Genomic DNA, 23004 nt, shown 5'->3' with positions numbered 1-23004 from the left:
TTTTTTACAGTACATGGACTTTAATTTCCCCCCAAATATTGTTACATTGTCTATCATTGATTAATATATGCTTTACCATTTGAAAACATTGTAAAACTGTAGGGTTGTCTAGTGCAGTGAGTACTTACTGAAGGACCAGATTCACCAGGAGGGCCAGGGTCTCCAGGAAATCCAACTGGACCCTTAAAAGCAGTACAAGAAGTATGTTAACAATACACTAATGCAGCTTAGTCCATAGAACAAACAGGAGAAGACCATGGATGGACTTGTACTTACAGGGCTACCTTTGGGACCATCATCCCCAGGAGGTCCTTTAGGACCAGCTGGACCAGCTGCTCCTTGAAGACCTGCTTCTCCTTTTTCTCCTCTTTCACCTTTTGGACCCTATAAAATGAAGCCACAAAATCAGTTTATAAGTTTGTGAAATACTGTGAATTTTAACACTTGGTAGCCTATTAGTAGTCTTTACAATTTGAGTTTCTGTAGAAGACTTGTATTTTATTGATCACTCTCCATTTCTAAATTTACCTATGTTCATGAGCTATAGTAATGATCAAATGTAAGAACATTTTCTCCTTAGGATTTCTGGGTTTAGCCTGAAAGTGGTTTAGGAATCTTATATGGATGCTGATTGGGATTCTGTCACAGCAGCTGTGCAAGATATTTCTAACTGGGAGGAGGCCCTAAACTAAATTAAAAACATACTGGTAGGATTTTGTTTTAAACTAACCTGGAAAGACTTGAAATCTCTCAGAAGACCTAGGCTATCTGCTTAGCCTAAGGAAAACTTTGAAGATGATTTAGGGATTGTAGGGATCATTCTAACAGATGCATATACATAATTACATCAAATGGACATATGTTCACGATATTAGAATATGGTAACACAATAGATGGCTGCCATTTGGATTATTTCTGCTAATATTCCCCTGTATAAATCCAAACTATCTGATATGAATTATCGGTTTTGAACCATCCTTTGTATTAATTCGGCAAGCCATCCGTAGACCCTTTGGCACCGGAGACAAATTCAGTGAAACAGGAAGCAGAATTGTGTTCACCCAATTTAGTCTGTGTTTATTGAGAAGGCATGTGGTTTATATGGAATACACAACAAAAGAAAAAGGAGGGGGTGTTTAGCTCCTTGAGCTTTTGACAAAACAAGATTTGCTATCTATAAACAGATTAGCACCTGGTCATAAATCTAGGCTTCTTGTCTTAAGCCCCTTTCACACGGAATGGCCGCCCCATGCAAGCCTATGGACCGTCGGATGTCAGCGGTGACATGTCCGCTGCCATCTGACCCGATCTGCTAAAATCAGACGTATGGCGATACGTCGCCATCCGTCCATGGCGGATCGGATGAAATCTGATGAAAACGGACATGCTGTCCATTTTCGTCCGATCTCTCCATAGGAGACAGTGGCGCTGGACAAGCCCCTCCCCGCTCAGTGAGCAGAGAGGGGCATGTCATCCGCCAGCTCAGCGGAGAGATCTCCCGCTGAGCTGGCGGACTCCGTAGCGACGGAGTCCGCCTCGTCTGAATGAGGCCTTAAGGTAAACAGGATTTACATCTTGACCATAAATAAACACAATAGAGGGTGTGTTGTTATACAAACATTCCTTCACAGAGATACAAGATAGTCGGCAAGAGAAAATAGTTTTAAGCAGGCAGATATATTTAAAATGGTGGCTTTCCTCAAAATGGAGTCTTGATAGTCAATTTATATTATTACACTATCTTTACTTACTGGTGGCCCAAGCTCTCCAGGAAGACCAGGTTCACCAGACTCTCCAGGGTCACCCTGTAAACACAAGTGGAGTTAGCTGGAAAATTGACTCCCATTCAGCTTTGCAACTGATTACAAGGACAATCTACCTTCTCTCCAGCAGCTCCAGGATTTCCTATTCCTCCTGTAGGACCTTGTGGGCCATCTGCTCCTGCTGGACCAGTGGGTCCCCTTGGGCCAGGTGGACCTGGTGGACCCTGGAAGCAGAGATGGCATGCAGTTGAAAAGATAGGAACAAAAATACACAAAATGAATTTTACCAAATGGAGTCAAGTATGTTATAACTGCAGTCCATCAAACATTAGTATCTGAGTGGCCATTCCAACACAGTATGTCACAGCTAAATAGGTCTGAATCAGGAATAAAAACAAACTTCACTCCCATAATTCTTATCTGTTACAATGACGACAAAAACATGAATACAGCACCAGTTTTGCTCAGTGCTTTTCTTTTTAAACTGCCAACACTGTCAGTAATGAGCAGTAATGAGCCATTAGAAGAGTTTCGTTTTAGAAGGGTAGAGTTTAGTTAAGAAGGAAAGAATGTAGGTCAGACCTCAACACTGAGGATGAGTGTGTAAATGTATATATCAGAATCCCCAGTTTTTTTCAGAGGAATGGCCAGCATTTTAGTCCTGTGGTTATTATATGAAGATAAGGGAACTGACCGGTTCACTTAAAACAGAGCAAACACACACACTATTATTCTGAATGTCTGCTTTGAGAGATCAAATTTGCAGAACGAGATCTGCATATATTGGAAGTTCACCAGATACAACATTTTAAAAGGCTATCTTTAAAGCGTGTACACAGGGTTGAATGGGGAAAAAAAACTGTCAGCTCCGGTCGGAGATGCTGTACTAGCCATGCAAGGTTAGTTCAGCGATCTCCCCTTCTGAGCTATTGTGTTCTGACAGGGGGAGGCCCACCCCACCAGAACACTCTGATTAGCACCCTCTGCCATTGGCTGAGAGCTCTGATCGGGTAGACGGTCGGATGCTGGTTTTCCAGCATACTCGTCTGACAGAGAAGCCGACCGCCTTTTTTTGGACAGACCGACATACACACATTCCCCAAATTTTTTTTTTAACTGCCCGCTGTCTCCTGACATTCGGCCCATGTGTACCTGATTTAAGGATCTGAAGAGATTTGCCATTAGGAACGATATAAAAATGTATTCGACCCCCAGACCAGCTTCCTGATAGTAAAAACTAAGGGTCATGCTTGTACAATGTGTCTACATGCCCACTAGTCTACACCAGGGGTGCATGTGACATAGTGGCAACTTGTGAGAACTCAGAGACAGTTATCACACTATAAGAGGAGTGCCTGAACAAGAACCTTCATGGTAGAATCACCAGGTATTATTTAAATGAAAGCTGTATAGTTAAAAAGATTGGAACATTTTGTAATCACAACAATGGGCCAGATTCACAAAAGAGATACGACGGCGGCGCGCTTGCGACCCAGTCCGAAGCTCTGTGACCTCGCCCGCGGACCCGATCGGCAAGGGTGTCCCGCGATAGGGTCACAGGAGCTGAAGAACGGAGAGAGGTGAGTGTAAACAAACCTTCCCCGTTCTTCTCTGTCGCAGTGTCAGTGATCGTCTGTTCCCTGATATAGGGAACGTCGATCACCGATGTCACACGTCCAGCCCCGCCCCCCTACAGTAAGAAACACACATGAGGTCACACTTAACCCCTACAGCGCCCCCTAGTGGTTAACCCCTTCACTGCCACTGCCAACACTTGGTGACTCGCGTAACACCGGGTAATGAGAAATTAGCCGCTGCAGGTGTCTGGTTTAGAGCATGCTCTGTGTCACAACTGTCTTCTGGAAGCACTGCATGTTTGGTATATACAGCTTAAATAAGCTGGTTGTGCGCCAGGACGTTCTGTGCATACTTGCGTGGTCCCGGCGAATAAGCGTGGCCGCATTCGCACATGGCGCAAATCTACGTGCGCCCAATAAGGCTACTGCTCCAGTGCGGCGAAACCGCGTGCGCCGCAGCTGTCAGCAAACAAACCGATGAGCCAAATTGCATCCTTGCGAATGCAAGTGCGCCATGGCTGCTTAACCACTTGACCACTGGGCACTTAAACACCCTTAATAACCAGACCAATTTTCAGCTTTCGGTGCTCTCACAATTTGAATGACAATTACTCAGTCATACAACATTGTACCCAAATGAAATTTTCGTCCTTTTTTTCACACAAATAGAGCTTTCTTTTGGTGGTATTTAATCACTGTTGGGTTTTTTATTTTTTGCGCGATAAGAGAAAAAAGACTGAAAATTCTGTAAAAAGAATGATTTTTTCTTTGTTTCTGTTATAAGCAAATTTGTATTTTTTCTTCATACATTTTGGCCAAAATGTATACTGCTACATATCTTTGGTAAAAATAAGTACAAATTGGTGCATATTTTTTGGTCTTTGTGAAAGTTATAGAGTCCACAAGCTATGGTGCCAATATCTGAAAATTGATCACACCTGAAGTACTGACGGCCTATTTCATTTCTTGAGACCATAACATGCCAGAAAAGTACAAATACCCCCAAATGACCCATTTTTGGAAAGAAGACATTCCAAGGTATTTAGAAAGGAAAAAAAACAGTTTTGTGCTTAAAAAAAAAAAAAAAAATCAGTAAAGTTAGCCCAATGTTTTTGCATAATGTGAAAGATGAAGTTACGCAGAGTAAATAGATACCCAACATGTCACCCTTCAAAATTGCACACGCTCGTGGAATGGCGCCAAACTTCGCTACTTAATAATCCCCATAGGCGACGCTTTAAATATTTTTACTGGTTATATGTTTTTAGTTACAGAGGAGGTCTAGGGCCAAAATTATTGCTCTCGCTCTAACGTTCGCAGCGATACCTCACATGTGTTGCTTGAACACCGTTTTCATATGTGGGCGGGACTTACATGTGCATTCGCTTCTGCATGCAAGCACACGGGGACATGGGCGCTTTAAAAAAATATATATATTTTATTGTTCACTTTACTTTACTTTATTTTAGTTTGACACGTTTTTACGCAAAAAATAAAAAATGTTGATCACTTGTATTCCTATTATAAGGAATGTAAACATCCCTTGTAATAGGAATATGGCATGACAGGTCCTCTTTACAGTAAGATATGGGATCAATAAGACCCCACATCTCACCTCTAGGCTGGGAAGCCTAAAAAAAAAAAAAAACAATCCTGGCTTTGATCGTAGCGTTGAGTCGGTAGAAGCAGGAGGGGCGTATTGCAGGGTATTGCAGAGTATTGTGGGGTATTGCAGAGTATTGTGGGGTATTGCACAGTATGTCACAGATCCAGCCCACAGCACTGCTGCTGCATCCGCTCTCTTCCCTCTCCTCTCACACTGTACCGTTCGGTACAGAGAGGGGAGGGAGGAACCAGCGTCATCACATGACGCTGGTTTGTTTACAAGTGATCGCTCCGTCATTGGACAGAGCGATCACGTGGTAAACCGCCGATATCAGCGGTGATTTACCGCGATGCGCCGCGTCCTCTGGACCCGGCGGTCACGGACACTCCCGTGTGCGTGCCCCAGGGGGCGCGACTCTGGGAGGACGTTAATTAACAGCCTCCCGGAGTTAAGCAACCGCCCTGTAGACGTATTTTGTCTATAGGGCGGTTGTAAAGTGGTTAAACACTGAGTATAACCGCACTCTTGCATCATGACTGCCAAACAACTGTTGAGTACAGCGGCACCTTTGTAAATGTCTGTGCACCCTGGTGAAACGGCGCAGCGTTGTGCGCCATCATACAGGTAACAAAGCAGCCAGACACAACCAACAAGGTACACTTTGCAAACACCCACAGCTAGCCCAAAAACTCCCCCGTATGCTCACTGCACACAGGTGTCCAGCTTTTAGCTAGATTGACTAATTGTTACAATCACTGGGACACCCCAAATATACATACATACATATATATATATTTATTTGGGGTGTCCCAGTGATTGTTAGCACTGTAGTGACCAGGATTCCACTTTGCAGGGTCCAGCGCCCAGAGGCCGCATTACAGGCAGAACCTTGCAGGATCTTGAGTCTTCTTTGCGAGGTTCAGGTACCATTTATCTAAACATATTGGCCCGGATTCACAAAACACTTACGCCAACGTATCTCGAGATAAGCCGCGTAAGTGTAAGTATGCGCCGTCGTATCTGTGCGCCGTGCCCACAAAACTAGATAGGCCTGAAAATAGGCTTCATCTGACCGATGTAACTTTCCATAGCCGGCGTATGGTTGGCGCATATTACGCTGGCCGCAAGTGGTACTCCCATTGATTTCCTATTCACCTATGGAAATGAGGGAGATACGCCGATTCACGAACGTACTTGCGCCCGGCGCATAATATATACGCGCTTTGCGTAAGTCCTACGTCCGGCGTAAAGTTATTCCCCATATAGGAGGCGCAAGTCATGCAAAGGTATGGACCAGGGAACACAGCCGTCGTATTTTACGTCGTTTACGTAATACGTGAATAGGGCTAGGCGTAGGTTACGTTCACGTCGTAGGCAGTGATTCGACGTATCTTAGGTAGTTGTTTCGACGTGATTCTAAACATGCGCACTGGGATGCGTCCACGGGACGGCGCATGCGCCGTACGATATTCGTAACTTTATGATGCTCAGTCCTTCATTTACATGGGGTCACGCCTCATTAGCATGGCTCACGCCCACTTCCACCTACGCTGGCTTACGCTGAGGAAACCCAGCGTATCTTTAACAGCGACTGGGGGCGGGTGCTTTGTGAATATTCTGCTTGCCTCTGTGCGCTGCGGCGGCGTAGCGTATATTCGATACGCTACGCCGGCATAAATATGCGCCAATGTATGTGAATCCGGGCCATAGGCTGTATCAAATGGATCCGATCGGTCAATTTCTTGATTTATTTTGGAATATTTGTGGGGCCAGAGATTTGGAGCTCAGAGAGATCAAACAAACGTGCCATCCACCTTGTAGACACTGGTAAAAAACTGAAGTAACTTCCTGTATTGGAGGGGTTATATAGGGGATCACTTCCTGTCTAAAGACCTTGGTCTACCAGTGTCCATTCACCTGATGGAGTATAACCCAGAAGGTAATGTATGAAAAAAAAAATGATATATATATATATATTTTTACTTTCCGTATACATACTGGTAAATACAGTATGTCCCCACTAAGCTATGTGATAAGTCACGACAGTGACAACTAATTGAGTTCTATAAATAGTGAGCTTCTTGCAGCACAACTCAGTGAGCTACAATGTTAGCTATGTGAAAAGGAAACTAGAATTCCTCTTACCACATCATTATTTTATGCAATAATTTTAACCCTGACCAGAATACACAAAAGACTATATAAAAAGACTGTATATAAAGTCACTATACATCAGGGACGTGCTCTGAGGTCAGTGGCTGGTGAGGAACTGGCTAGTATCAGAGTCAAATATACACAGGTTACATACGCCACTATCGTTAGAGTGAGAGCAATAATTCTAGCACTAGACCTCCTCTGTAACTCGTAATCTATAAAAACTTTTTAAAGCGTTGCCTAAGATTTTTAAAGGAAAAATGTTTCCTTTAAAATAACAAACGTGTTATACTTACCTCCACTGTGCAGTTTGTTTTGCACAGAGTGGCCCCGATCCACGTCTTCTGGGGTCCCTTGACGGCTGTCTCTGGTCCTCCCTGCAAGTACTGACCACAGTCATGCGAGAGAGCTTGCATGGTGGTGAGTTATTTCGGGCGCGCTCCCGTGATACAGCGAGCGGCCATAGCCGCTCACTGTATCACTCGGCCCTGCCCCTCGATGCGCCGCATCACTGGATGTGATTGACAGCAGCGCCAGCCAATGGTTGCGCTACTCTCAATCCATCCGCTCTAGCCAATCAGCGGCCAGGCTGAGCGGCGAAGAGGATCTCAGGACCAAACGCGGGACTTTCGAGGGGTCAGGTAAGTATAACAGGGGCTCGGGGGGCGGCAGCATCAGATGTTTTTTTACCTTAATGCATAGATTGCATTAAGGTGACATTTTTTTTTACTTTACAACTCCTTTAAGTACTGAAGTTTGGCACCATTCAACGAGTGTGCACAATTTTAAAGTGTGACATGTTAGTTATCAATTTACTTGGCGTAACATCATCTTTCACATTATACAAAACAATCAGGTTATCTTTAGTGTTTTTTTTTATATTCATGAAAGTTTTTTCCACGTTTGAAAAAATTGCTGCGCAAATGCCGTGTAGCATAAAAAGTTGCAAAAAACACCATTTTATTCCCTGGGGTGTCTGCCAAAACAATATGTATAATGTTTGGGGGTTCTGAGTAATTTATTAGCATAATAAATTATGAATATTACATGTAGGAAAGAAGTGTCAGAATTGGCCTGGGTGGTAAGGGGTTAATTACCATAAGTAATATACAAATATATATTATTTTTAAGGTAATTTACTATATTTTCAAAAAATGCACTCAAGTAGGTGGCTTAACGGACAAATAACTGAAGTTTGAAGTTATAACTTCAAACCAGTAGTTTCACAGTAAATAGATAAAAAAAATATTATTATCCTAACATATAGCATAATAATGTAGGATTTAGCTTGATTAAAACAGTACCTTTTCAACAGCAGCAGATTCTCATTCTCCCTCTTAACTGTGTGAGAAAAACATGGGATTGTGGGTAAATCTTATACCCATAAACCCATGTTTTTTCCTCGTAGTTAAGAGAGCTGGGCTGGAAGGGAGCATTTGTCTTTTAGACGCATGCCACTTTTATGACACTGCAATGAGAGGCATACCTCCGCTGCAGCATTTTTATTGGACAGTAGGAGCGAATGGTACTTTACTATTGGTCCAAGACTCCAAGCTATCCATTGAGCTCAGTGTCTCTGACAAGAAGTGAGGAGAGGCACTGTGAGCTCAACCTCTGTCTGCTGCAAACAGAGTGTGCCAGCTTATATTTAAACTGGCCGCTCTGTATGTAGCTTCTGACAGGCTGTGCAAGGAGCTCCAGAACCATAGGTCGTAGGAGCCCAAAAATGTAACCAGTGGTGGGGTATGACCCTTGAAGCTTTTTTTTTTTTTTTATGTTCTTGGCAGGTGAGGCTCTGCCTCACCTGCCTCCTCCCCTGACTGCATGTCAATGCTAAACACTCCCTTTAGTGTCTGCGTAAAGTGTAAATTGGAAAAATGCATATTTCTGATTATCTCACAGATTTTATATGCACAAACTGTTTCCAGTGCTGCATAAATCCCTCGTCAGCAAAGATATTTCTTGTTTTAGGTGCGTTTGAAATATTCAGCTCCAATAAGCTGGAAATCAGGGATTTATTAACACACTCCTTTTGTGAGATACATTATTTTAGATGTTTCCTTTGTCTTGCTGTTGTGCATGGTGTGCTCTATGAGCAGGATCAATCAGACTATGAGCAATTACAAAGCTGTAATGTTTGATGTATTCCAGCGCTGCAGTGTCTCTGCAGAGTTACTGTACCGAGCTGGGGATATTTTGATTCTAATGAAGAAGTAAACAGACAGTTCCTCAGTTGTGTTATTATGGGTCATGTAAGAAACCTTGCAATGGTCTTGTTTTTAGCAGACATAATGGAAATCGGAGTAATCCCTAGAATTGCATATTAACAGCTGTATGTCTTAATATTACACAGCTATATATCACAAGTATAAGGAAAGAAAGCGCACTATTATACTTACCATCTGACCGACATCACCCGTTTCTCCCTTCTCACCTGGAGGTCCTGGTAAGCCCTGTGGCAAACACAAACATACATGGTGTCAGTTCATAGACTAAAATGCACAGAATATGTTTTTTCAGAAATGTCACTTACTCATTTACATAATGCCAATATGTTACAAAGTGTTTTAGAGAGAACCCTAATCCATATTTGACCCTGCTTTATATCACAGTTAAATCTTCTCCATACCAACCCCAGGCAAGGAGTTTGTATCAGGGGAACTGAACCCAACAACCAAGTTCTCTAATGCTACAGTGCTAACCATAGCATCGCCATTCTTGGAACTGGAATAGCGGTTACAATGTTGTATACCACAGCTTAGCTACATGAAGGTTGTATATCATATAACAGTAAATCAGGATGTATAGTAAATGCTTGTGAGGGACTTTCTTTAAGGCCAGTTTCATGACATAAATTCTGCAAAGATAAATTAAAAATTAGGCAGCAACATCCCAAAATGACCCCTAATATGCTTCTAAGGATTGAAAAGGTGAAATTTTTTGCATTATTTTTTTAAATTACCACCTCAGCAAATTGAGACAAGCAAAAGATGTAAAATAAATATTAGCAAAGACCTTGCATCTTTTGGATATACGCCTGTATACAAGTTATTATTGGCTGCTAATTGATGGAATATAGATTTCATAGGGCAGCCCAACGTTAAACATAAGCATATATTCTAAGGTTCTAGCTTTGGGTTCAGATTCACAGGACGTTTTAAACTCTGCTCTTAGAGGCGCTTTGCATTTTTTTTCTGCCTCTAAACACCCCTCAATGTTAACCTATGTGTGTATGCAGACATAGATGTTTAGAGGCAGGGGTGTTTTGAAAAGAAGGAGCGTTTCAGCGTTAAATGCCTGACGTGCCTAAATGCGTATGCAACTTTAGACACATTTTTGACGCTGCTTTTTCCGCCCAGGAAAAAAAAAAATCCTGTGTGCATGGGACCTAATGGTTTTAAATTCTCTCAGCGGATCAACAACCGCCCAGGGAAGAGAGGGCTGTACAGCAGAATTAATGTTTTATATTCACGGATACCCATAAAGTAAAGTTTACAACCTCTTCAAATAATTTATAAGGACAATTTGCTACTAAGCAGCTACTCCTAACTGAACAATAAGTGTCACAGAACAGACTAAAGATACTGTGGTGACAAATTTATGCAACTGAAATGTTAACACTTTTTTGTTTTGCATTTGAAAATCTTGGATAACACAGGTTAAAAACAAGTTAAATGTAAAAACTTAAAAGGACACAGTTTTCTATTTTAGACGACTAGGTACATTTGCAACCTTAGGCCTGCAAATACTTCCTTGAAATTAAAGAACAGTAGGTAGCTTTATCGATGACAGGTAGGGAAGGCAGACAGGCAGGAAATATATGGAAGAAACTACTTATTGGAGCAGAGTGTAGTCGATATTAAAGATTCATGGAACCTTGTCAGAATTTATTTTCTTCTACAGAAATCAGACATCACGGAGGTTACAATGAAATTCAGCCTCTTGTGTAATTAAAGCTCATAAAGATCTGTTAATTGGCGAACAGCATTGTTAGGCCTGTAAAGAATAGGGGGGGTGTAATGGCGCTTGCAAATATAAAAGTGACTAAGTGTAAATATCAATACTATCCAGAAATCAACTGTGAATAAATCCGTCCTCTGTAGTTGATCTAAATATGTTCCACTCTAGGTTTTATCCAAGAATACCACCCAGCATTACTGACATAATGTGGAGGATAATGAGAGTGAATATATAATAAATAGTAAGATCAGGTGAACAAACGTGCCAATAGCAGCACAATGTTGGTGAGGAAAAAATGGGTTAACATAAAGATATTGGGCCTGATCCACAGCCAGCGGGTGTAACTTAAATATTCGGATTTAAGTTACACCGCCGGAAAATTTCTACCTAAGTGCCCGATCCACAAAGCACTTACCTAGAAATTTTCTGCGGTGTAACTTAAATCCGGCCGGCGCAAGGCGTTCCTAATTTAATGGGACGAGTCCCATTTAAATTAGGCGCGCTCCCGCGCCGGACGTACTGCGCATGCTCCCAACGTCATTTTCCCGACGTGCTTTGCACGGTTTTACGTTGCGCCGGGTTTTGAGAATCGCGACGGGCGCAAAAAAAAAATACGAGTTGCGGCGAAAAAAAAAAAAAGACAGCGAAGCGGGATAGGGTATACTTTTACAAGGTCTAAACAGTTTAGGCCTTGTAAAAGCAGCCCTAATATTGCGACGGCAAACTAATACTTACGGAGAAAAAACGAAGCGTAAAAGCTTTGTGGATCTCCGTAAGTGCTAATTTGCATACCCGAAGCGGCATTTCGACGAGAAATGCCCCCAGCGGCGGCTGCGGTACTGCATCCTAAGATCCGACAGTGTAAGTCTCTTACACATGTCGGATCTTCTCCCTATCTATGTGAAACTGATTCTGTGGATCAGTTCCATAGATAGAAACAGGGATACGACGGCGTATCAGTAGATACGCCGGCGTATCCCTTTTGAGGATCAGGCCCATTGTTCCAATAGTTAAACCAATAATCAAATACTTAAAACATGATAAAACAGTGTAAAAATCCATAAAGTGCTTCATCCATTAACGGTGCAATGTGCAAATGATCAGTAAAATAACAGTGAATAAAGGTCCAAGAAAACAACAAAGAAACGGTTTTGACAACCAAATTCCTAAATGAGTGTTCGATGACCATGCAGGAGTGATCAAAAACCCAGTAAAAATAAAATATAAATTAAAATTAAAATTAAAAATTAAAAAGTTAAAAAGTTTCTTGCAGTGACAGTGTCCCAAATGATCCACCCAGGGATCAACCAAAAAAAGGTGTCATAATAAATTTATATATAGAAATAATAATAATAATGAGACCTAATAATATATAAATTATTTATGACACCTTTTTTTGATTGATCCCTGGGTGGATCATTTGGGACACTGTCACTGCAAGAAACTTTTTAACTTTTTAATTTTTAATTTTAATTTATTTTTACTGGGTTTTTGATCACTCTTGCATGGTCATCGAACACTCATTTAGGAATTTGGTTGTCAAAACCGTTTCTTTGTTGTTTCCTTGGACCTTTATTCACTGTTATTTTACTGATCATTTGCACATTGCACCATTAATCGATGAAGCACTTTATGGATTTTTACACTGTTTTATCATGTTTTAAGTATTTGATTATTGGTTTAACTATTGGAACAATATCTTTATGTTAACCCATTTTTTCCTCACCAACATTGTGCTGCTATTGGCACGTTTGTTCACCTGATCTTACTGTTTATTATATATTCACTCTCATTATCCTCCACATTATGTCAGTAATGCTGGGTGGTATTCTTGGATAAAACCTAGAGTGGAACATATTTAGATCAACTACAGAGGACGGATTTATTCACAGTTGATTTCTGGATAGTATTGATATTTACACTTAGTCACTTTTATATTTGCAAGCGCCATTACACCCCCCCTATTCTTTATCTGCTATCAGTGTGTGAACACTACTAGTCGTGGCTGCTGCTGAGTTATTGTTATTTTATTTCATTTCAGTTCCTTGTGCCCTTGTTAGGTTGGTTTGCGCATTAGTTCCCCCCCCATTTTTATAATTGTTAGGCCTGTGTAGTCAGCATAAACCTTTTGGAGAATCAGTAAGGATGCAAAGCCTTAAAGGTGCCATAAAAAGCTTAGAGTTCCAAGGTGGGTTTCCCTGAAGTTTGCTATTATTGTACCTGTCGCATCCTTGTGTTTAGGCAGGGTTGCCAACAAATTTAGTTTACCAGGTAGTAATTGACCTGGCTAATTGTTAGAAGATCCTCTGATTCCTCGCTAATTCTGTAATTACTGCACATTTTCTCTTCGGTCACTAGGTGGCACTGTGGCTGGTGACATTAGATCAGCAAGGACATAGCAAGACCAGGTTATGAAGGGATGGGGTGTCTCAGCCAATTGGCAGGGGTTTCTTTAGTCCCTTGGCCTGCTGGGAGAGACTATTTATTTGGGTGGAGTCAGGTGATCAGGGTTCTGTGCCTTGGTGTACAACTGGGTTGCAAAGTTTCAGCCGGATGGGGAACCAGTCTTGGTCGGAGGTAAAGCAGTCGCCACTAAGGGACCATCCACCTTATTACCAGAGACTTCTGTGATTAAACTCGAGCAAGTACCAGAGCAGTCTTATCACCAGCTGGGGACGGTGAAGAAGTGGGAAAGCTACAGCGAGTGCCAAGCCAGGGACCCATCGGGTTAGTTGGGGTGACTTGAGTATACAGCGTGTTGGCTGTGGAAGAGCTCAGGAGATACAGCGACGACTGGGATCTGGAAGTCTAGTGAGGGACTGGGAGCTCAGTGAGTGCAGACCTACAGTGGGATATTGTGAAAGAAGAGAAGAACTATTTTGTGTTACCAAAAGTTATATACAACTACCTTTAGTGACTGTTACAAATTCAGTTGCCATAAAAGACCGTGGTCCTACCTATACAGACGTGGCATCCGGCTGGAGGCATTTCCATGTATAGCGGTTTACCTATAGTGTCTCAAGCCTCGTACACACTCTCGGTTTACTCGGCAAGAACCAGCAAGAAAACTGCTGGCAGAGCTTTCTTGCCAAGTATACTAAGCGTGTGTATGAGGCTTTCAGGTTTCTCGTCAAGAAAACTGCCTAAAATCCTGACGCAAAAATTAGAAAACCTGCTCTCTATTTCTCGCAGTGTTTTCCTGCCGAGAAACCCAAGAGTGTGTATACTAATTGTTGCTTTGGAAACCCGTGCATGCTCGAAATGACTTTGACGCATGCGCGGTAGCTTCCTAGGCATAGGTAGAGTACAGCAAGATGGCGGCGACGCCATTGAATGTAACGAGCGCATGCTCGTCATACGTGATGACGTCACCGCGTTCTTGTCTTCCAAAAGAACCGCGGTTCCTTTGAAAGGAGTGTATGTACACTCGGCCGGCAAGAGATTCTTGCCAAGAATCTCGTCAGGGAAAACAACATTTTTTTCCTGACGAGATTTTGGCCCGTGTATACAGGGCTTCAGAGTCAGCCAATTACCATTGCATCTACCTAAGGGTGTCCTGGCCCTAACCCGCTCTCCCACAGTTCTTGTTAAGAGACGATAAGTCTCTTGTTTGCATCCAAAAAGTGACCAACGCCCATCATTACACCCACCATGCCTGTTAAGGATTTCAGCTCTCCCTGACCCTGGAGGTCACTATCAGGCCTCTTGAGGTCGCTACATACCTAATGAATATATCGCTATGCCTGTTGTAGACGGCTGACCTGGTCAAGATTAGTCTAATTCCCTCTGCAGGAAAGTCACTTCCTAAACTTCAAATCATAATCACCTGGAGCCCAACTGGGCCTGGTGGTCCGGGGAAACCCCTGGGACCTTCGTCACCTTTCTGACCGAACAAGCCTTGCTGTCCTCGGGGTCCAGGCTCTCCATCCGCTCCCTGGAAGGAAATTAGAACACAGAATTTATAATGTTAGAATCCATGGGCAACATCAACAGATAATTTCATTAACTGGTTTTTACTCACTGATGGACCAGGTTGACCAATAGGCCCTTGAGGTCCTGAAGGTCCGGGTGGGCCCTGTGGTAAAATAAAAAGGTCAATCAATTTGTTCTTTAAAAAATAAATAAAAGATTTATACAGTTAAACCACAACAGTTACCTGCTCCCCTTTGTCACCCCTGTTTCCTTTCTGTCCTGGCTCTCCAATCTCACCCTGGAACAAAAAAAAAACACATACCTTGTTTATTTATACAATTTGTGACACATATACTATATATTATATACTCAAGGCAGCAGAAAAAATGGCAGAACTGCCAGCAGAAAAAAACACCTTTTTGGAGCATATTGTATACGCGTTTAGCGTATAAGCATTTACAGACTAACTTTACTAGAATACATTAAGCTTGTGTATTACAGGGGTATTTATATATAAAAAGTGAAATTGTGGCCGGAACTCCGCTTTAACATAAGATTTACAAAACATTTTTTTACGCTTGTGGTTGTTTCACACCAAATCTACTGGTATTTACTGCATATTTTCCCAATCGGCTGACAGTGAATACATAGAAACTTGCTCCAAGAGCGTTCTTTTCTTTTTTTTACCTTATCTCCATCTTCTCCTGGAGGACCAACTGGTCCAGCTGGGCCTGGGAGACCAACAGGACCTTGGACACCATCACGTCCGGCTGGCCCCTGGGGACCTTTTTCTCCCTGAAGTTACAATAGACAAATTTGAGGAAATCAGACACTAACAATAGGGAAAGGAAACCGTTACAGCAATAAAACAAACACACTTATATAACAATCAGAGGGGGTTCTGTGTGGGACATCCATCCAAATTATATACAGGTAGCTAGGGCCATCACACAAACAATTTTTTATGCATAATATGTTTGTCTACAGACAGTTCCCTTTCATATTTTGTCTACGGCATGAAGTATATAAATCTTAGCAGACATTTCTGCTGTTTGGATCCACACAGAAATAGTGTATGCATGTGCTTATCAAGGAGGTTGTAATTCTGAAACAGACATTTTGTTTCCTCTATAAATAACAATTTCAATAGACAAGCTAAACTGAAAAAAATAAATCCTGACTTGAAATCTGATTATCACTAATGAAGTAAAGAGCCTATTAGTGGCCATTGCATGCTGGACTGTTTAAGCTTTGAGCCATGTGCCGCTCAATAGCTCTGCCATATTATGAATACTGTGAGCCAACCATAAATGACTATAAATAAAGCAAATGTCTCTTTTCATCTGATATGAAGTGTAGTCTGTGAACTCCCAACATCCATGGCTCTTATAAAGTTGTTCTTCTAGCCCTGGGTCTGACATATTTTAATATGCCTAAGCAAGCAAGCAAACAAAAAACTCCCAGCCATTAAAAGGGCCCCTTTAATAACCAGAATCAATCAATAATGTGCCGATTGAACCAAAACATGCCTCGTCACAATACGGTACAAATCATGCAGCCGTTAAACTCTATCATGCCACACAGCTTCATCGGGTCTCCCTGCTGACACAGAGGCCAGTAATGTCTTTTTGCAAATAACAAAATACAATCTGTTTTGCTTGTGATAGGATTCAAAGTTCAGGTTACACAAGAGTCAGGACTAATGCCGCGTACACACGGTCGTTTTTCGGCATTGAAAAAAACGAAGTTTTTAAAAACGTAATTTAAAATCATCTTGTGTGGGCTTCACATCGTTTTTCGACTTCTGAAAAACGACCAAAAAAAAAATTCGAACATGCTGCATTTTTTAACGTCGTTTTTTTAAATGTCGTTTTTCGGGTTGTAAAAAATGATTGTGTGTTTGCTAAAACTACGTTTTAAACCCGCGCATGCCCAGAAGCGAGTTATGAGATGGGAGCGATCGTTCAGGTAAAACTACCATTCATAATGGAGTAAGCACATTCATCACGCTGTAACAGACAAAAAAGCGCAAATCTTCTTCTACTAACAAGGAATCAGCTAAAAGCAGCCCAAAGGCGAATAGAACGTCCCCTTCAGAGTGCTGTCGTACGTGTTGTACGTCACCGCGCTTTGTTCATCATTTTTCAAAAACGATGGGGTGTGGGCAACATCGTTTTTAATGATGAAGTTGAAAAAACTTCGTTTTTTGGACATGCTGAAAAACAACGTTTTTTTTCATGCCGGAAAAAGACCGTGTGGACTTATAAATGAGGCCTCTTTAATCTTCACACTGCTCCCCCCCTCCACCAAACCAATGCCAGATAACACCAGGGAGACTGATGAAGAGAAGATCTGTATCATCAATCTATTAGCATAAAAGATGTGAGCATGGACAGCTGCCAGTTCTAGCACTAAGGTCTAAACTTCCAGACTGGACTTGAACACACTTTAGAAGCAGATCAAACTGTAAATTTGTGATTATCCACACTCCATTTTATTTCTCATCATTGGCGCTTTACAGCAAAACTCCATGCTAATCCCAGCCTTTAGCCATGTTATGTATTAACTGGAAAAATATTACATTAACTTATGAATTTTTCTTGCATAGATACCTGGAATCTTATTTTTTTATATATACAATTATGTGTAGAAGCACCAGCACTATGCCCAGACTGGCACTGTGTTAATTTTGAAGTCAAATGTTGATTTAGTTATAATCATAGTCTTTTGACTAAAATGGCATTTTAGTTTTAGTCGTATTTTAGTCATATTATAGTTACCTAAAATCTCCAGTACATTTTAGGAAAGGAGCAAAAGGGGGCGGGACTTTGAATGAAGCACGTTATTACTCCTGCGGTTCGTTACCTTTATTGATGTGTGTATGTTTGGGTATTGCAATGGATACCTTCTCCTTCCGGGAGCTGTGGCGTTCTTTGCGTGCCCCCTCCCTGGTTGGGATGGGCGGGGGGTGCAGTCATTGCACGTCGATGCCACACTCCTCCCGCTGGACGTGCAGCGTCTCTCAGGCGCCTTGCGGATGGTTTTTGCAATCTCGTGTAACGATGGGGGGCCATGAAGGTGCAGATTGGCAGGAGCTAGCTCTCCAGCTTGCCGGCAACCTGCCCCCCTACCCTGCTGCATGGCGTGACGTCAGTGGGCCGTCCTGCTGTGGCGTATTTATGGGCGCCTCGGGAATTCGGGGATCCCGCATTTCGATCTACACACAGCTTGGGGAAGTCTCCCCCTATTCCCTCTGGTTTTCATTGCACTGAGGTAACTCTTCACATCTATCACCACGCCGGCCTTGCTCTCTTATTCCCTCCCTGGCACTTCCCATGGTCAATTTATTTTTGTTGACCCTTCGTACCATTTTCTTTCTCACACTTCACTAGGCATCCCTGGTTGCCAGTTCCACTACCGCACTCCCCTTTTCTCCTCATTAGCTGGACTCTCTGTTCCCTCACCCTCACTTTCCTGAATTTACCTTGGAGCACCTTTTCTTTTCACTCCGAGTTCTCACCTCCCACTCATTTTACACACAGGGATGCCTCGCCTGTCCATGCCTGCCCTGGTGGTGGCCTATGGGCCATCCTCACAGGGTTGTCCACTGCGGCTCCCGGGTGGGGTTACCCCTGGTTGGCCTGCAGTACCCAACCACCACACCATCAACATACGAACCCCAGTAAGTCAGCATGCACTCGATTTTGGGGTTTACTATAACCCACTCTTGTCCATGCTTTTTTATTCCTTTATTTACTTATTCATATCATTTTTGTTTGAGATAATTGGCTTTCTCCTGATGAGTGGCGTTGAGGCCACCAAACACGTCGATCCACCTGAAGCCGTTTGTTTTCAACAAAGTGCCCAGAACTTTCAGTATTACCCATATCTACCCTTATAGGATAAGTGAGGCCATAGGCCCTGCAGGCACTATTCTCTTTTATGCTTACGCTATTTTGTTTTGGTGAACTATGGAATTTTACTATGATTTATCATGGAATAATTTTGTTACTTTTCTACTCATTGTAAACTCCATGACTATTTGATGTCTGTGGAATCAACTCTCTATGTTTATTTGCATTGTAATATGACTCATTGTAAACTCAATGACTAATTGGTTTCTGTGTAATCAATTTTATATGCTTGTCTACATTGTAATATGCAATAAATTCTATTTGGTTACCTAATTATGCTCTCGCTAACACGTGCTTCATTTAAAGTCCCGCCCCCTTTTGCGTCTTTCCTTGAATGATTAGGGATGGAAACACATGGCATTACCATTCCATGTTTTTCATTTAAAGTCACCTGGGATGGAAATACTTGGCCTTACCAGGCCTTGGCTTCCTTAAAGTCCCATAAAACCCCCCTCAATTTATTAATTCCAGTACATTTTAGTCTACTAAAATCTAATGGGTTTAGTTAAATTGTAATGCATTATTTAAGCATTTCTCTAGAATTTCCAAACTCATTATAATCTCCTGGAGTAAAAATCTAATGTAGTGGGGATGGCAAAGTAAATGGAAGTGAGTGGGGAGGCTATTATTTTACACAGTGCTAAGCGCTGCTACCTTGCTGAAAGGGGAAACACTCACCATGTAAGTTTGCAGGGCATTGTTCCAGAACCCCCAGGCAGCAGACCGAAGAAGCATGTGTCTCTCAGCCAGTACAGCTTATCAGGGGGCTGAGGCTTTAACAGACATGCGGAGCTCCAGGGAAAGCGGAAGTTCAGGTGGGTAAATGTCCCTCCCCCACATTTTCTTTCCGTTTTTATTCGTTGATGAAAATTGGAATTGATTTTCATCATAGTTTTCATCAATTGACTAAATTCAAATTTAATTTTCATTTAATTTTCATCACTGAAAACATGCAGCTGACAAAAATTATGATGAAAATATGTTCGTAGACAAAATTAACACTGGATACCACCCTAACATGTTTCAGACACGTGGAGCTGAAAAGGGGGGTTTTATGATTGTCTACAGGAATGTGGTGAATTCAAAGTAGGGGTAATACTCATTCTAAGTTCAGTGCATAGGTGTGCGCAGCCTATTGCATTAGGGTGTGCACCCCAAAGCTCAAACACACACTATCGATCACTCAGGAACTTCGTTCAGAAGGGCAAGGGGGCCAATAAATTACATACTTACCGGCCCCTTCCCCCACTCATTCTAAAACTATCCCCAAAGCAACAGCCGACAGGAGAGAAGCTAGAAGCACTGTAGGGAGAAGGGAGAAGGGGAGGAGCTAGGGCAGTAGGTGAATTTGTGCTGCACAGGGTGATTAGGGTGTGCCTGGACACACCTAGCACACCTATAAGTTCAGTGAATAGCCTGCTGGCAATTAAGTGACACCACAAAGGTTAGGAGCTGCAGGTTTTAAACAGTGATGCCACCTTCTAGCTACACAGCATGGTTGTAAAGTAAAAGAACAAATTTAATCATGAACTTTTTTTCCATTCTTATTAAACTAATATCCCTCCAAAAAACAGGGATTCACCAATAGATCCACCATCGTTATTCTGCCCTCACTAAATGACTTGGAATAATCTTATTAGATTGCAAGTTCATACAGTGAATATTGCATGATGGGCTTAAAACGTGGGTTTCAAAGATGGTGGCCAAAGCCACTTCACGCTTGCCCCGTACACACAATCAGAATTTCCGTCGGATAAACTCTGACAGATTTTTCTGACAGAATTCCGTTCAAGCTGTCTTGAAAACACACTGTCACACCAAATTCCGACCGTCCAAAACGCGGTGACGTGCAACACTACGACAAGCCAAGAAAGCTCAATGCTTCCAAGCATGCGTCGACTTGATTCTGAGCATGCATGTTTTTTTCTCCGTTCCATACAGATGAACAGAATTTCCAAAATATTTTTTTTTTAATCCGAAAAAAAGAGCACATGTTCTCTTTTTAAGTCCGTCTGAATTTCCGATGGAAAAACTCTGATGGGGTACACACACAGTCAGAATATCCGATGAAAAAATTCCGTCTGACTTTTTCCATTGGAAATTTCGATCGTGTGTACAAGGCATAAGCCATGTGAAATCCTACCTATATTGCCGGGGAGGTATAAGGGACACTGCTCTATTTACATGGAAATATTTGATGTCAAGATAATACAAATATACATATTTTACAACTGACTCTTTTTAGCCCTACTCTTTATACCTAATTTAAAGTCCCAATCCTTTTTTCTTGCTCAATTTGAGATGTCTGCTCACAAATAGACACAGAAAGGGTAAACCGTATGAGGGGTCTCAGTTACAGTTAGTGGCAGTACTTCAAAGCTGTGTGATGCAGAGTATCATTGCATGGCATTACTTTGGTACCCGGGTAGCACCAGGTTGACTGCATGGAGAATCCTGATTAATGTCTATAGTGTGAATATATATTAAACAATTAATGTACTTACTGGAGTCCCCTTTTCACCAGCTGGTCCAGGTGGTCCTTGTGGGCCGGGTCTTCCTGGTAAACCAATTGGACCAGCAGGTCCTGCAGCTCCTCTTTCGCCCGGAGATCCCTAGAACATAAACACAGTTCATATCAGTGACAAACTTCCAGAGATAGCATGTGTTTGATCACTGGCGGAGTGCTCAACATCTGAATGCATTGCAGGTACATCACAGTGTATTAGAGAAATTTTTACAAAGAAAAAAATGATTATATATATATATATATATATATATATATATATATATATATAGATCACACATATATATTCATGATACAGTAAAACCTTGGATTGCCAGCATAATTCGTTCTGGAAACATGCTTGTAATCCAAAGCACTTGTATATCAAAGCTAATTTTCCCATAAGAAATAATGGAAACTCAAATGATTCGTTCCACAACCATTTATTCATAGGTCCTTCAGTTTATAGTCCATATAAAAAGATTACAGCAATGTGATAGGTTGTGTAACCATAAAATGAAAGCCTCCACAAGGGGATTAGAAGCAAAATCCAGCAGTAGTTAGAGTATAAAAGAGAAGAGAGGCACCTCCAAGTGCAGCATTATGGTTACGTTTAACCACTTAAGGATCGCCTCCTGCACATATACGTCGGCAGAATGGCACAACTGGGCACAAGCACGTACCTGTACGTCCTCTTTAAGTGCCCAGCCGCGCGCGACCCAGTCCGAAACACCGGGACCCGCGAACCCGATCGCCGCTGGAGTCCCGCGATCGGTCCCCGGAGCTGAAGAACGAGGAGAGCTGTGTATAAACACAGCTTCCCCTTTCTTCACTGTGGCGCTGTCATTGATCGTGTGTTCCCTGATATAGGGAAACACGATCAATGATGTCACACGTCCAGCCCCACCCCCTTACAGTTAGAAACACATATGAGGTCACACTTAACCCCTTTAGTGCCCCCTAGTGGTTAACTCCCAAACTGCAATTGTCATTTTTACAGTAAACAATGCATTTTTATAGCATTTTTTGCTGTGAAAATTACAATTGTCCCAAAAATGTGTCAAAATTGTCCGATGTGTCTGCCATAATGTCGCGGTCATGAAAAAAAACGCTGATCGCCGCCTTTAGTAGTAAAAAAATAAATATTAATAAAAATGCAATAAAACTATCCCCTATTTTGTAAACACTATAAATTTTGCGCAAAACAATCGATAAACGCTTATTGCGATTTTTTTTTTTTACCAAAAATAGGTAGAAGAATACGTATCGGCCTAAACTGAGGGGAAAAAAAAGTTTTTTTATATATTTTTGAGGGATATTTATTATAACAAAAAAATATTGCATTTTTTTCAAAATTGACGCTCTATATTTGTCTATAGCGCAAAAAATAAAAACCGCATAGGTGATCAAATACCACCAAAAGAAATCTTTATTTGTGGGGGGGAAAAAAAAGCCAATTTTGTTTGGGAGCCACGTCGCATGACCGCGCAATTGTCAGTTAAAGCGACGCAGTGCCGAATCGCAAAAATTGTCCGGGTCCTTTACCTGCATTTTGGTCCGGGTCTTAAAGGGGTGTTCCAGCCAATTTTTATGTTTATTAAAAGTCAGCAGCTAC

General features: G+C 41.9%; 1 protein-coding gene across 2 annotated transcripts in view; it reads right to left on the bottom strand.

The window, feature by feature from the left end:
* Positions 1–23004, bottom strand: part of COL5A1 (collagen type V alpha 1 chain) — a 255317-nt gene that overhangs the window by 48157 nt on the left and 184156 nt on the right. For both annotated transcript variants that reach the window (XM_040324092.1, XM_040324091.1), the window contains exons 42-51: positions 21391–21498; positions 15660–15767; positions 15217–15270; positions 15082–15135; positions 14887–14994; positions 9500–9553; positions 1880–1987; positions 1752–1805; positions 277–384; positions 129–182 (exon numbers count right to left, since the gene is read on the bottom strand). In XM_040324092.1, coding sequence (XP_040180026.1) covers positions 129–182; positions 277–384; positions 1752–1805; positions 1880–1987; positions 9500–9553; positions 14887–14994; positions 15082–15135; positions 15217–15270; positions 15660–15767; positions 21391–21498 — 810 coding nt within the window. The remainder of the gene's footprint in view (positions 1–128; positions 183–276; positions 385–1751; positions 1806–1879; positions 1988–9499; positions 9554–14886; positions 14995–15081; positions 15136–15216; positions 15271–15659; positions 15768–21390; positions 21499–23004) is intronic.

This window comes from Rana temporaria, chromosome 9, assembly GCF_905171775.1.
Source record: "Rana temporaria chromosome 9, aRanTem1.1, whole genome shotgun sequence".
Lineage (NCBI taxonomy): Eukaryota > Metazoa > Chordata > Amphibia > Anura > Ranidae > Rana > Rana temporaria.
The sequence above is the reverse complement of the archived record's forward strand: the minus strand, read 5'-3'. Positions and strand labels throughout refer to the sequence as shown.